The 16,080-nt window shown below is 41.2% G+C and overlaps 1 protein-coding gene across 2 annotated transcripts in view; it reads right to left on the bottom strand.

The window, feature by feature from the left end:
• MLXIP (MLX interacting protein) overlaps window positions 1-16,080 on the bottom strand; it is a 43,502-nt gene that overhangs the window by 18,238 nt on the left and 9,184 nt on the right. For both annotated transcript variants that reach the window (XM_026860070.1, XM_026860069.1), the window contains exons 2-6: window positions 3,713-3,819; window positions 3,269-3,354; window positions 1,872-1,961; window positions 1,549-1,590; window positions 100-271 (exon numbers count right to left, since the gene is read on the bottom strand). In XM_026860070.1, coding sequence (XP_026715871.1) covers window positions 100-271; window positions 1,549-1,590; window positions 1,872-1,961; window positions 3,269-3,354; window positions 3,713-3,719 — 397 coding nt within the window. In that variant the 5' untranslated portion in view covers window positions 3,720-3,819. The remainder of the gene's footprint in view (window positions 1-99; window positions 272-1,548; window positions 1,591-1,871; window positions 1,962-3,268; window positions 3,355-3,712; window positions 3,820-16,080) is intronic.

Raw genomic sequence — 16,080 nt, 5'->3', positions numbered from 1 at the left:
ACGTGTATCAGCAAAGTAAGATAAATTTCTTAGGCAAGACTAGAAGCAAAGCAACAAACCACACTTCTAGAGGTTCCCACTTGCAACACCAACAAATACCTATGTCCCTGGAATTTGGCCAGGAAACCAGTTGATGTGAAGACAGTGTGGAGAACAGCGTATCGGTGAACTCAGACATAAGCATATCTGCATCCAAGAGGCTGCCTTCCTCCATAGGGACAGGGGTTTCTCTGCCATACCTTCTTTTTTGCCAGAGAACCACATCCTCATCCTGCCAAAGGAAAGAAAAGTCAGGCTGCCTAGACAACGCTGAAGCCATCTGGTGCAGATATAGAAAAACAGCCTTAATTTTTCACATTTTTAGAGAATGAAACTCTCCTTTAGGAGCCATGCAAACAGACTGAAACAGATCAGTGGTACTTCTAATACACAAACAACTTCAGCTCACTGATTTGAGCAACAACAGAAAACTTCAGTAGAATACCAAGATACTGGGAATGTTTTTTGCCTAAAAAAACCCCAGATGTTGACTAGAAGGATACAAGGCAAAATAACTTCATCAACACTGTCTAGTTTCATTGATTTTACTTATATTTCTGCACCTACAGTTTAACAATCCCTTGGTTTGAATAAAGATTTAAAAACAACGTGCACAACAAAAACTCAAAGCAAACAACTCCTATCTTGAAGTGTATCTGAATCATACTTAAGTGTAATTGTAATCTGATTTTGCACAAGCTATGCTGATATTCTTCTGGGCACTTTTAGCCCAAGAAAAATACAACATAATGGGACTTGGCCTACCTGTCCTTCACTACAGGCTAAGCTAAATCGCATTGTCTTGCATTTGCTGGGGACTAGAAGACTACACAGTCAGGTTCTTGTGGCTGAGCCAACATGCAGCTGTAACTACACCAACATACCATGATGGTGCATTGGAGCTCATGGCCAAAACAGCTGAGAGTTTTGTGAAACTGGAACAGATCCAGACTTACACTTAGCTCCAAAAAAAAAAAATCAGAACAGTGCTTCTGATCATCAGTTTATATGCCCAAAGTAGGCTTGATGGCTTTAGGGGGCAAAATAAATGGTGATGCCATTGTTCCTTTAAACATTTTGCCTTTTTTAGGATGCTGGCTCATTATTTGCTCATGTTGTGGGCAGCAGGAAGACCTGCAACATGTAGAACACACATCTTCACGGATCCAGTTCCACAAGCAAGGCATTAGTGCCAGTTACGACTCAGCAATAAGACAAAACAATGTGTCAAGTCCTCAGAGATTGATCTTTCTGGGCACCCAATACCGATTCTCATGTCTTTTGCCACAGTTACTTCACATTCAACCTCTCCTCCACCCAATTTAAGCTACAAATCTTCCATTGCTCTCTAAGGTGCAGAAACATTAAGGTGTCTAACCTTAATTAGGGCTTAAGCAAGATGCTTATCTTTAGATTTTAATCAATGCAAGCTACTGCATGTTACAGTTTTGTTATGTATTGCAGCTTCTACAAGCATAAACGCTGCCACTTATCACTGGTATTACCTACCCTGACCAAACTTGAAAGATCTTCATCTTTATGTTTCTGCAACTGCAAAAGGAGAACAAAACAGATGTTAAAGTCAGAATATGTCCTGTATATGCCAGTAGAAGACCGGATTTTGCAAAACTTTTAAAGACCCAATCATGCACAATGAGTCCCTGCACAATAATTTTTAGTGAAGTGGGACTAATCAGATGAGCATGCCCGTACTAGCTTATCATCTGTTTCAAGTATTCTTCCACGCTACCAAAAGAGACATCAAAACTCAAAAAGCAACAACATACTGATCAAGTTCAAGTAAGCTACTTTCACCGTGCAAACCAACACACCCTTTTCTTGAAGTATGTTCTCCACTTGTGGTATTCCCTGACGACTATTTCAATTCTTCGTTTCCAGTATTTCCCTTCTGTTGCAATGGCCTGAAAACACAAACACATACCATGAATTACACGGAATCACATAACGGCTGAATGTTCAAATAAATTTCCAAGCAAATATTCAGGCATAAAAAATGCAAAAGAAAGCATGCTAATTCTGTTTGAGCTCATGTATCAGCAGCCCACAATCCCAGAGTTCAGCTATCACAGAGCAAATCTGACAGTACTAACTTCATCTTTCCCACAACAAACAAACAAGAGATGTCTGACCGCACTGTCAGCATCTTTCACGTCAGCTCAACCATAACCAATAGTGAAGAAATGGAAGAAAAAAGAAAAATCCCTTTAAAAAGAATTTACAAAAAGGTAATGTATAAAGCATACAACACCCTGTTCTGCAGAAAACAGGCAAAGAGAATTTCACAAGGTTACATGAACATGCACACATGTACACAAAGGCTGTTAAGAATGACACAAAGCAATGAAAATCCGATGTCCAGTTCAGGGAGAAGCATGACCCTGCAGGCCACATACTAACAGCAACAAAAATATCAGAACAATGTGGGTCTTTAACATATCACAGATAGCAGTGTTTAAGTTGGGGACAGCAGGCTAATGAGAGCCTTAACACAACTTCCTTGTGTTCGAGGGTCATCTTTTAACACAAACATCAACACTGTTCTTGCAAAAACCTGAGACAGTTCCACAAACTCATCTGGAATTCCTTTGAGTTATAAATTATTCTAGAGTTATGCAGTATAGAGAGAGTCACATATTGCCACATCAAGGGCCTCACTGGTTTTCTGCAAGGAGCCAGAGGGCAGACGTTAGTTTTCATTTATGTTTACACGAGCACAAAAATGAAAGTACGCAAACTCATATTCGCTCTGTTTGTGCAGTTACCTTGACAGAGAAAAAGAAATTGCTTGTGTCTTGAAACCACACCTCATCAATTATACAAAATACAGAAACTCTCACAGGGTCGCTTAGATTCAATCCTGAAAACAGTCATCACTCTGATTTCCCACTGACTTCAGCAAGCTCCAGCCAGAAAAGAGCAGTGGCTGTCAAAATCTTAACTATTCAAATTGTACTTCTATGACTTATGTTTCACTAAACCAGAACATAGACATAAGTTACATAGATAATAAATACCCTTCCAGTTGCACCTTGATCATCTGAATGTGATTAACTTATAAAAAATGGGTTCAATCTTCTTTATATTAATGGTTCCTTCTAAATAAAGTCAACAGAGCAAAGAATTGCTATGCTGCTCTCACATCTAGTGGCCTAGAAAATCTTGTTATAAACTCTAGAGCGCATTAGTCTGCTCCTCAGGTTTTATGTACCTCTGGCCGACGATGCTCATCGACATCAACAGAGCCGTCCAGTGGAGTCACAAAGTGGCACACTGGATTCTTGCGCTTCTCCAGGTCTGAAACAAGAATGAAAATGCAAGTGCTCAGCATGTGCAGGCTCTGCAGAGAGCTCTGTCGCTTCAACAGCAAGATGTGTTAAAAAAAACCCCACAAATCTAGTCAGGGTTCCTTCCAGATAACCAGCAGGAAATGGGGAGATCTCACAGGCTGTGCTTGGACGCTCAGTACAGCCTGTGTGGACATCTCTAAGAAAGCTCTGATCCAGTGGCACTGCCATGGAATCCTCTGAGACATCTGGGCCTTAAGCAGGTTTCTGGGCTTTTTATTAGACAGTAAATTCAATTATCCTGCTTCTTACACGTATGTCTCAGAAGATATTTTATAGCAAGTGACACAACCCAGCACAATACTTACACTGCATATACCATGCCCTCCAGATGGCGTTATTGAGACGGATTTTATCTCTCCACTGAAGTTTCAAGCCTTTAAAATTTTTCCATTTTGGTGAAACCAGCTTTCCACTGAAAACAAAACAGACAACAAATCATTCTGCTTTCAGTTTTTCTCTTCCAGCTCCTCTCGAGACAAATCATCCACCTAAAACTTCCAACGTGTCAACAAAAAAGTACAAGCAGCCACACCCGGCCAGTGACTTTTGCCATACACTGTCCACGGCTTACTGATCTAGGTGCCAGAGAAGAGCCCAATTTTCAAGACTCCTTCCTGTTCTCATCTGGCTGCTAACAACTGCCACAACTGGTTTCACGAGTATCTTCAACAGAACTGAAACTCATTTCACCCACACTTTTCTCCTTTCCAGTATCCCACCTTCTCAAATGCCAACCTGTGAGCTTTCATCAACTGAGAAAAAGATTGCTCAAATTAAGGCTAAAACCTGGCCTAGAGGTTTTTGTACATTTGGCCACATAAAGTTTTGGCTTGGGTTTTGCCGAGGAGCTGAATGAAGTCAACACAAGTTGACTTTTCTACAGTTCTATGTGACACTTCTACAGTTCCATTCAATTTTTCAGGTTGGTTATGCTGGGAAGGAAGAATAAAATGCCAGTTTTGGCCCAAGAAAAAAACATCACCCATCAATTCTATAATGCCAGTAAACACAGCCAGGCACAAAGGATCACCAAGAGGTTAGAAATAGTAACTTTTGCCCAAGGAAGGGGAAGGCTGGAAAGAGAAATATGGCTTATGTATGAACAGTCTTGGGAGGGAGATGGAAGGAGAAAGGAAGGAGCAACAGGGACTCCAGTAAGCACTGTATAAACACGAACTACCTAGCCCTTAAAACACACCTTTCTGAATCACTCATCCATACTACTGAGGGAGCAGAGGAAGTAGGAAATACTCATAACGTAGTAAATTGTAAGCCACAGATTAAAGTACAGGTATTGTGCCTATCCCAGGTTCTCCCTGTCATTTTTTTGGTTTTAGCCGTATGTCTTCCTAGTTTATGTCTGCTTATGCTGTTTGTGCATCCTCACTACAACTGAAGTGGGCCGGCAACACGAACAGCGATACAAACTGCAGTTGATACCACAACACATGCAAAGGCAACAGGTTCATCCTGAAGCATTACAAGCATCATATCAAGAGGTTAAGGTCTTTTGAAGTCCCCTGTTCTTCCTTTAAAGCTCTAAAATCAGTGAGAATAGGAAATACATCCTGCAGAAGTGCCAGGCACTTCCCTTGGCTGGCCCAAGGCCATGCAGAGGCAGGCCTGAAGCTGGAGAACTGCTGGTTCCCTCTTTCCTACTTGGTCTGGGAATCCTCCTGACAGCAGATCTTTTTAAAGAAAACTTCTAATAAAACTTTTTATACTATAAATGAGTAAAATGTCTTCACAGTCAACACAAAAGATGACAGAACACCAGAGGTGCCAGTAGTAGGATATTAAACTACCACTTTCCTCAAGTATTTGGCGCATCATTTTTTTCTCCCTTGCTAGCACCACAATTGCTGTTACCACTCCAGTATTCCCACAACAGGAACAGATGAACAAACACTAGACCTCAGCCAAGTGACAGGTGAAGAAAAGCCAGCTCCGATCTTTCAACTTTTCTCAATTTAAGGCCAGCTGTAGCAATAGGTTAAATCACCATCAGGTGAGCTGAGGCCCAAGAGTAAAAAAATTACTTTTAAAGAAGAAGAGGAGGGGAAAAAACCCCACAAGGGTTATGTTTTTGTATGCGTTTGTACACACAGGGAAGTGGGTGTAAAGACAATTAAAATGACAACTGAGAGCAGCAAGAGAGCAGATAAGTGACCAGCTTGTGAGTCCTGTGCTCAGCACGGTCCATGCCCAGTTCCGGGCATACACTGAGCCCCCTGTGCTATGCTGTAAGGCTCAGTTGCAGCCCCTTGGGACTCGGGTGCTTGAGAAGAAATAAAACTACAAACAAAATCTGGTACATAAAATAGAACATCAGCTCCCTCTAAGGTAAGTAGACTTGCTGGAGCAAGCGACTTCACTGACTGGAAGTAGTAGTAAACCATGTCAACTGTTAGCAAGGAATAGGAAAAATTATTATTAATGTACTTGTGTTATTCTCTGTGGCTGGGCTCTGAGACACTCAGTACAGCCACACTTTGGATGCTCACTGAAGTCTAGGAAAGCCTTTCTAGCTTTTTTTTTTTTTGTGCTAGTACACCCCTATGCCACTCTGAAACATCTCCCAGAACGCCACTTCTAAGTTTCAAGACTCTTTCAGTTTATGGAAAATCTTCAGATTAAGCATTTTATGTCACCGTTATCCAGCTGCTATGGGTCAGGGCAGCCCGTGGATCTCCACCGGTTTAATATTTCCCCATCTCTGCAAACTATCTCATCACCTTCACAGTGTTCACTGCACATCCAGCTCTGTCTCAAAATCATTGCATACATTGTCTGATCATTCCTTCCAAACTCAGATTAAAGCACATCTTCTGTTTCTCACATGTACATTAAGCTTGGAGACAGAAGATTAACGTGCTGATGCATCACCAACACTGACAAAACGTGCACATGCCTTTGACTAAGAAATCCGTCAACTTAATGTTCATCTCTTCATAGTTCTGTGCGACTGGACAGTTTACCAAAGCAACAAAACTCTAATAAGCTTCACTCAGAATAACAAGAATAAATGCTTTTCTACAAAATAACTAAAAGGAACTGTAATTAATTCTTGCATCTTCAAAGATCCAAGTAAAACTGGAATTAAACCACAAATAGTTTAAAACATTTTCTATTACATTCTTACAAAATGCTAAACAAAAATAGTGCATCAAAAGAAGGAAGTGATTAAGAACCTATTCTTAAAATAATTATTATTTTTAGTTCCCATGGGAGCAAAGCACAAGTCCAGCTTGAGGTCATAAGCGAAACAACTTTAACCTCAGTGAAGAGGAATCAGCATGAAGCTGACAACAATATTTAGACACTACTCCAAATTCCAAACTCAATGGAAAGTCAATTACTTTGAACAACACTGTGACTGAGAGCAGCTGCCTAACTGAAACCCATCTTCAGATTTTAAAGCAGCAAAACAACAACAAAAATCAAACTGAGAGACCCACTGGCTGATGCTCCTGCCAGCTCCCTGTCTCCTAAGACCACGCCGACTCCTACAAGAAATGAAGAGCAACCTGCCAACCAGCCAGATGGTCACAATGTACCTGCGAGCATCAAAGAGCAGCGCACACGCGGTCCTCGCTCTTTCTACAACGGCTGCTGCAACTCTGCAAGAGTGCTGGTTCCAAAGAGGGAAGGAGGAGAGTGTCCCAAGGGAGGCTTGGACCAAATACTGCACGGTACAAGCCAGGACTGCTGCATCCACACCAGCCAGTGGCATGACCTAGAGGATGCTGGTGCTGCACCAACGGTGCCCAAGGAGAGGAGTGCCGAGGGAACTAGGTGCTCGGTTGCATTCTGCCGGGGTCGTTGCTGCCAGAAGCACAGCCCGTGCTACCCGGGATGCGCCGGCTCATGTAAGTGATGCTGGAGGAACACGTGACTCTCCTATCTTCATCACTATCAAACACAGATCAAATCAAAGGGCTGAAAAGCATCTGGTGGATAATGTGCAATACATTCCAACAGCTCAGTTCAGTCTCCCATGTACAAATCTCCACCTCCTGAGACCAAATGTCCTCAAGTGATTTGATCACAGCAAACCAACTAAAAAAGCTTCAGCTGAACAGCCAACAGAGCTGGAATTCCCATTGGACACAGGGGCCCCGACATGCTTTGGAGGAGTCACAGTGTTTTTAGAAGAGAAGCTGCAGACAGTCAAGGTTGCCACTTCCACATGCTGCAGCTTTCACCTGTGAGTCCTGGATATGCCAAGAGAGGCTGGAGTCCATTCCCAAGTTTTTTAACATAATTTTTCCCAGCTCAGGTACTACCTCAGGCAACTGAGATCCAAGCAGGCAGACATAATACAGGACTGATCTGTCAAGAGTAACGCAACTCTCTCCCTTTTTAATATTCCAGTGAAAGCAGCTGTGTTAAAAACAATTAAAAACTTCCAAATCTCACAAGATCTGCAGCAAAGTACAAGAAACAGATGTCCCTTGTTAGAGCATGACCCGATTCCCTTAAACACGTTTTGATTTTTTTAATTTTTCTTCTATCAACTGAAAAGTAGTTAGTGAGAAGTTATGGATTCTAACATGGTACAAAACAGATTTTTACCTTGGCAACGTTCATTTCTATGCAAAGTTTTGCCTCTGAGTTCATAATTTTCTTCTAGAACAGCCACAATAAAGCATTTCAGGCACACACACAGGCAAACAGTACCTAGGGAGGGTTCTTTCATTCTCCTCTCCATATTTTTTTTTTTAAGACTGTATGTTAAAGGGTGATTTGCAATGAACAGCGTTTTAAATGTATGGCTAACAAATATTATCTAGGAAAGTAGTTACTGAATGATCTTACAGGGTATTTTAGTGATGCTTTTGACTCAGTAGGGACAAAGTAAATGGGTGACCTTTTTCCTTAACAGGTACAAGGCACGCGAGATGCCATCCACAGCTGTTAGGATGACTTCAAATTTAAACCAGTAGCTCTCTATAACACTGAAAAACCATTCAATCAATAAACGCAACAGAAAAACTCCTGCTGACATCAGTAGAAGCATGATCAAGCTCTGATACAAGATGACTCACAACAGAAGAATCCCCTGTTCTCCTCCCTTACATCAGAGGAATTTAAGAGGAACTTTGGTCAGCATAAAACCACGTGACACAACCACACTTGGGATTTGGACAGAAATGGACATATATCTGTGTGCAAACCCAGCAGTAGTCTGGAGTTTTTTTCATTACCAACTAGAATTAAGAAACACTGATTTCTACAAAGAGCACCGAAGGGGCAGAGGAGGAGAGTATTAAATATTAAGATAAATTCAAACCCCAAAATAAGACCATCTCAGAAGGCTGGTCTGGTCATCTTACATAACCCCCATTAATAGGTGGTTTGAAAACATGTTGATTCAAAGGAAAATATATAGTATAGTACAGTAGAAAGTTGGGTTTGAGGTTTTTTAATAGAGCTGAAATGCTTTAATAAGCTGTTTCTGATTCAGCTTGCAGTTCCCCATTTTTTTAATCTACCTCAGAAACTGTCAAAACAGTATCACAGCATTATGTTTCGAATGCTTTTCTAATAGAAGACACAGGGAAGATTTCGCTGTAAATACCAGTCTAAAAAATCCCCTTCCCCATTCAGAAAAAAATTAAGTTCACTCTCCACACCGTGACATGTAAGTGATGCTGAGCAAGGAATTTCAGCTAGCAAGCTATCTTTGCGACTGTAGTGAACTAAACGCTCCACAAAATAAGAGGTCTTAAAATATCGTGTCGTTGTCCAAGAAGTGGATTCATCACCCAGAGTGCAATAGGTCAATAATCACACACTCAGGAGAAAACATTGCTTATTTATTTTAGGGTTGTGCAAGCCCAGGTGTTCAGTGGTTTCCCACAAATCAAGCACACCAGTGGGGCTTTCTGCACTATATTTATACACAAAACTTGCAGAGTTCGCAATTTTCCAAGTCCATCCTCTCTACAATGATTGGTTAGTGATTCACATACAATTATAATACTGCTCACACCATACGACTTCCGTTACACGCGCTCAGGGGAAGGCTGTCTTCATCTGAGCAAGGGTTTTCTCGAGCTCTAGGCACGATTTTTAGTATTATAAAAGTAGTTCAGCTAAGGATACACAGACCTTGAGTTTGCTTGCCAAGTTTGGCAATGTATCCTCTTCAAGGTCTCATGGCTCCTGGATGTCCTTGCTCAAAGGCTGCTATTACTTGTTCTTTTGATTAGGAACACCTTTAGTTTTAACATTACAAAGAACATCTTTCTTGACCTAAAGATAATATTGCTACACTGTTCTAAAAGCTTAACCTTCAACAGCACGAGGAAAGAAATGCACGATCTCTCCCTTAAAAATAAGAGTGAGACTCAATTATATACCCACGGCTGTGAAGTGTGCAAGTGATAGCACTAGAAGTGGGTCACAGGCTTGCTTTTTTTTTTTTTTTCTGAAATACCGCCATACTCTGCACGTAAAAATATTCATTTCCACCCTCTCATCTTTCACTTGTTTTGATATGTAGGGACAAGGAATATCTCTGGCAGGAGTCGGCTCTCTAGCTCAGAAGAAGTTGTTTTTTTTTTCTTTTGCACTTGGATAGCACCTGGCCTAGATCTATCGTACATGGAATTTAAACATAAACCTCTGAGCGCTCTGGCTCAGATTCCACAGGCCTGACCTTGCTGCTCAAATATATATTCTCAAACCAGCAAAGATACCTTGAAAAGCAGCTCCTGCAGACCTCCAAGAATCACTTCTCATACAGACCACAGGGGCCGTGCATACTATAGTTGTAAACAAATTATTCTCTTTTCAAATCTGAATTTTGTAAATTCAGTTTACAGAAAAGAACTGCAGAAATGTATTGTGCTTTCCTGTTTAGTCATCAGATTCCCACTGTCCCTGCACTAAAAGACTTTTTTGCCAACACCTGCCTCAAAAACCCGCTTTCTCTGTGCCTTCCCCCTGCCGCCAAGTCCTTCCCGTACACGATCATGCAATCTTTTGATGCAGACTTTTTCCTTTTATTGCAGGTGATGGCAATGAGGCTCTTAATTTAAGCAATAGGGGAAAAATAAAATCTGATTTTACAGTAGCTAAATAGATTAGCTTTTTCAGCAACCCAGAAAAAGAACTTTTTGGCTTCTCCCCAGCATTTTTTTTTGAAGGCGTGGTTTTAGTTTGTTTTTTAATCTCCAATCTGTTTTGTTGGGGAGTTGGGGCTGTCAGCTCAGCTCTCCAAGAGCCAAAACTAACAATATTTCCCCAAACAAAGGTTCATTCAAAGAATCAGATTATATGCATTGTGTGCCAGAGCAAAGAGGCAGGCAAGTGAAACAAAAACATTTCTACACTGAGTGAATGTGTGTAGGACTTGCAAGGAGGCCACGCTTTAGCATCTCACTGTTCAGACCTACAAAATTAATCCCAGCTGCAGCCCTAGGATACTAATCCCAGAGAGAGCTCGTTGTAAAAGCAAGCATTAGGGCAGCTCATTTTCTTGGTTACCTAGTTCACCCTCCCTACCTGAAATCCTCCTGCAGTAACGGACTCCAGGTTTGCAGAGAGATGTTGTATTGTCCACATTCCACAAACAACAGCAGGCAGCTTTGTGCTCAAGTTACATCAAACATTTTGAAACAACCAAACCCTCCCCACTGTTTGATTCATCTCCTTTTAAAAATAGTACTTCAGTCTTGAAGACAGGATATTTTTCCTCTGTCGTGAGCATTATATATTACGAAGTGTAAGAAAAATAAAAAACAACAAAAAAATCAAAATTATCCACTGGCAAATTGGAATTGCATCATCTGCTAAGGAATATGTTATCTAGACTGATTTCACCCAGGGGGGCTGAGGTGTGCACCTCCTGAAAAGGAACAGGAAAGTAAAAGATCGGTCATACACGAGAAGCAAACGTTGGTGCCCCAACGAATGCACTATAAACCTTATTTATTTTACAAATCGAACATTATTTTAAGCAAGTTTGGAAGTTTAACTTAATTTGCATAAATGAAGGTTCGCGGTGTCTGGGCTCTTGCTCCGATTAGACCATCTCTCTGCTGGCAACTCACAAATGAGCCCGGTAAGTGTTGTGGCACGCTGAGCGCTACCATGGCTTATACCAGCAGACCTGTGCTCTGCCAAGGCAACGTCCTGCAGCCGCCTCACAGGAAAGCAAGAGCTGAAAAACCCATGTTTTGAGAGTATTAGCACATCTACACCGACAGCTTTTCATATCACCATTACGTCAATCAAGGAAAGGAGTTTCGCACTGGAGTTTCAGCCAAACAACGTGGCCAGGATTTGCTATATGAAGAGGAAGGCTTGCACACAGCTGGGAAGGACCACTGGAGAAATGCTTTCAATAGAAGCAGGTTTCATTCAAGTTATGAAAGGGTGAAAAGAGAGCTGGAACAGCACAGGGCGAAGGGGAACATAAAGAACAGTACAAATACCAATGAGACTTGGAGGCTATTGTGTCCTTCAGCCTGTGTCTATTTAAAGACTCAGAATATTTAGACAGTTTCTCATTTCCAGTCAGAAATCAGAGGATATTTCTAGAAATGTTCCTGCTTTTCAGACATTTGTCCAACACTGACTCACTTTACTACAGAAATGGAACAGCAAGAAAATAGAAAAAGCTTCATATGTCACTAATACTTCAGGCTGAGAAATGCACCCGCATCTACCGCTGCTCAGTCTTGAACAAAACCTCTCCTCAATCCCTGCTGTACCTAAGTTTGCCCATCCACAAAAGTCACGTACTTTGTTAAGTTTATAAACATGAAAACTTTTATAAAACGTCACATACTTCAACCGTCAAAAATCAAGACCTTCCCCAAAGAACTATTAGAGATACCATTGGGAAAAACAACACTGATATACAGAACTCAAAAAATGCTTCGAGATGTAGGGTCAGAGGCAAAGTCCTACTGTGTTACTTTGTCCAAACCTGAAATACCAAGCTGGAGAGCAGCTGCCCACGGCCACAAAGTATGTCAGTGGCAAAGAGAGGACAGAACACCCGCCGATCATATCCCAGCCACACGCCCCATACTCGAAATGTTACTAGCAAGAGTAAGTTTTACCAAGGATTAGATTTACACCTCTCAATTTACACATTCCCCAGCTCTTGGTGAATTTCACAGCATGACAGAGTAATTTATATAAAATTTTTATATGTTCAGTATGAAAATGGTATAAAGGTAACACCAAGAACTAAGCTGACCTGCACCTGCATTATCGTTTTATTTGGCATTGCTGTTTCTCAACTTGTCAATGACAAAGAAGACAGCAGTCTTAATTTTTCTCCCACTTGGCTAGATAATTCAAGACAACATAGAATCTGCTTTTATCTCTGTGGAACAAGTTTTTTCTGTTTACAAATAAACAATAAAATATTTATATTTTCTAAACTATTTCTGGGGTCTCCTAAGAACACATCTGTTGGTCAGACACCAGCATCGGTAAAAACATCAGGTCTCCTCAAACCTTCCTTTAGAAGAAAGCATCACTGTCAACACTGTCAATAATTTAAATTCTTACAATTGAGTTACAGAATTTTTGCAGTATTACAAGCTTATTATTTAAAAAAATAAACTCCAGAGGAAATTGTTCTGATTTTTGTTCAAATAAACACTGCAACCCAAAGTTTCTTCTCTGGTGTAAAAGATTAAGAGACACAATCTGTCATTTATTTTCCTGGCAGATTAGATGTAGACGTGGAAAGCATACAAAGTGAAGATTATCACAATTTCTAAGTAATCGGTTAAAAAAAAAAAAATGTTCCTTTGAGGCAAGAACTAGTAGTTTAAGCACAGGCTTGAACTACACTGTATAAATTTAGCACGTACTCTATACAGAGCAGTTCAAATCTCAGTTGGAAGTGAACGCCAATGCATGTTTAAAATTGAATTAAATCCTACATAAAAGGAAAATTATGGCAGTGTACACAATCACTACAAAAGGCAGGAAGCATCTGAATTTATATGTAGATATCTTTGCACATTTCTTGTTATGAAAAGCCTTTATTATAGGATCACAAGCACATCCTAAGCCTCCATGTACAGAATAGATGGTACGAGGCAAATCTGGAATATTGAGCACTTTCATTGGTGGCCCCTCACACCGTTTGCTTTTCAGTGCTCATACCCCAATTTATAGACTATTACTTAATCTTAAAAAATTCCTCATAAGCTTTTCTATGGTGCTTTCACCCTCATTTTGCAGGTGGGAAACTGAGGCACAGACTTATTAACATTCATTATCCACTTCTCTGATCTGGCCAACGTAAGATGACATGTCTGCATTTCCTTGCAAAACTGCACTCAGTTCCCTTTCCTGATCTCTCACCATGCCAGACGGACCCCCAGTGAATGCTCTGACCACCTCCAGAGTCACTGATTCAACTCGCTGCTACCTCCAGTTTCTCAGAAAATTGTAATTTCTCCAAGTTTAAAAAACAGTTTTGCAGGACAAAGCCCTCCACTTGAACATGGGCCACCCCCTCACCAAATTTCAAGACCCTGCTCCAATCCTCAGGGTAATACAATATTTGAAAAATGATTTGAAGTTATTTATTTCCTTTTTTATTTATTTAAATATGGGCAATACATCTTGTTTCAGCTTTATTAGTGGAACAGACTGAACCACACTGAACAACTTCTCACCCAAGAAACATGGGCTCAGACATGGGAAAGTTCAGATCAAACAGTTAAACAACCAAAAGCACAGGTACACAGTAGGGATTACTGGGCAATTTTAAAAACAGAAGGTGCTACCGGTGTTGCCAACAGTAATTTCTGGATAAAGGGTGGAAAGTCAATTCTTTTTCATGGCTCCTGCAGTGCAGCTTCATGCCTCATGTTTTAAAGGACGCACCCTTGTAACAAACTGATCATGCTATCTCTGTATTCAAAGCAGTGAGCATGAAACCCACTCACAGAATGCTAGACAGCTGTTCTCCGCCTGCAAGCTGCAGGCCAAGTATTGAAGTCGATCTACTAGAGATGCAAAACTTCAAATCCAACCCCCTTCTCCAGTTCCCCTTCCCTCTGGTGCTAGGATTGCAAGGGTCATACTCTGGGCCAGCATGACCAGAAAATGAGGATCCAGCATCATTCACAAAGCTGTCAAAACTATTAACACACTCAGCTTGAGAACTTTAATTTTGGGAACACTGCTCTATTCTTTGCCTGAAAGGACCAGACGAAACACCAGCTTTAACACACCTTGTGACTTTGTAATCCACAGTGATGTGCCAGTAACTGACAGTTGTGATCAACAGCACCGAGGGCTTGGGAGAGTTACCACATTTTCTTTGCTGCATCATCTTTACCAACAGTTTTCTTTCCAGCTCCCTCCCCGCTGCATGCTTCCCTTTTAGAAAACAGCCACCACACTCAACGTGCCCCTTCTCCTCCCGGTCGCTTCCTCCTCTTCCTCTCGCCTCCCTGCTGCTCAAACAAGGTTCATAAAATTGTGGTGAGGGAATGGAAACATCTATCTAACAACGTTGTGGGTGGTATAACAAAGATATAACCATCAGTTAGTTCTACTGTGATCTTTTCTTACAAAATCTGCGAGGAGGTAGAGGAGCTCTCCTACTGCTCTCCACTGTTAGGATGATGATGATCCACACATTGTATTGACAAACACATCGACAAATTCACACCAGATCAATACATTTGGTTTTCCTTGGTTTTGAAGTGTTTCTTGCCCTCTTTTGTGCATGGTGAAAAGTGTCGTTTTTAGAAAAGCTGCAATATAGAAGGAAGTGATCCTATTCGCTTGTTTCAGCCTGTTGAAATTTTTCACTTCTTCCTAAAACTTGATTTCTGTCACTGGCTTTTGCTCAAACTTCTCAGAATCTAAGAGTACTCATTACAAAGAGCTGTTTACCAATACAGATGATCAGGAACTGACACGGCTGTCAGTGCACCTTCCTTCCCGTTTAAAAGAATGGCTGTTGGCAAGGACCCTCTCGCACAAAGAGCTGTGAACACGTCAGAATCCTTTTGAATGTTAAGGCCTTAGCCTTGATTAACACACTGATCAAGATGTGATGATCCTGGGACCTTGTTTTAAGCACCTAAATTACGGTTCAAAGACTTTTTCACAGGCAGAGCTTCTGAAAAACCCAAACAAACCATATCAGCGTGGCAGATCAGCACAGTTCTCTGAGCAGCACACACGACAGGAACCCAGAGCTGTTTACCATGCTCAACAGGCAGAGAAACCCGAAACCGGCACTTCTGCCACAGAGGATAGTGTAACATTCCCTGCACGACATTACAAGCCTATAAATATACTGCAAGACTTCAGGGATCTTATTCTGAAAGCGACTTAAGTGTTTTAAAAAGAGATGCTCCCCCCACCTCTCCCCTTGTGAAACAAAGCTTTCATACCAGCTGTCTGCAACCAACTCCCTGCAGCTTGAAAAACACCAGACTTACTACCAAATTCAGTTATTAAGGACTCAAGACTGCAACAGCACATAAGAGTTTATTCAACATTTACATAAAAGCTGAACCAGGAACTCCACAAAAGACAGAAGTAGACTAAAGGCACCGTTGTGTTACTACTAAGGCTACAGAAAGATCAAAAAATATCCCAGAGAAAGATAATGTAGGGAGAAAACCCCTTCCAGAGTTAAAACAGACTGGAATGGGGGGGGGGGGGGGGG

Source organism: Athene cunicularia (assembly GCF_003259725.1).
Source record: "Athene cunicularia isolate RWA chromosome 15 unlocalized genomic scaffold, athCun1 chr15_part1, whole genome shotgun sequence".
NCBI classification, from domain to species: domain Eukaryota; kingdom Metazoa; phylum Chordata; class Aves; order Strigiformes; family Strigidae; genus Athene; species Athene cunicularia.
This window is presented reverse-complemented; position numbering and strand designations above follow the sequence as displayed.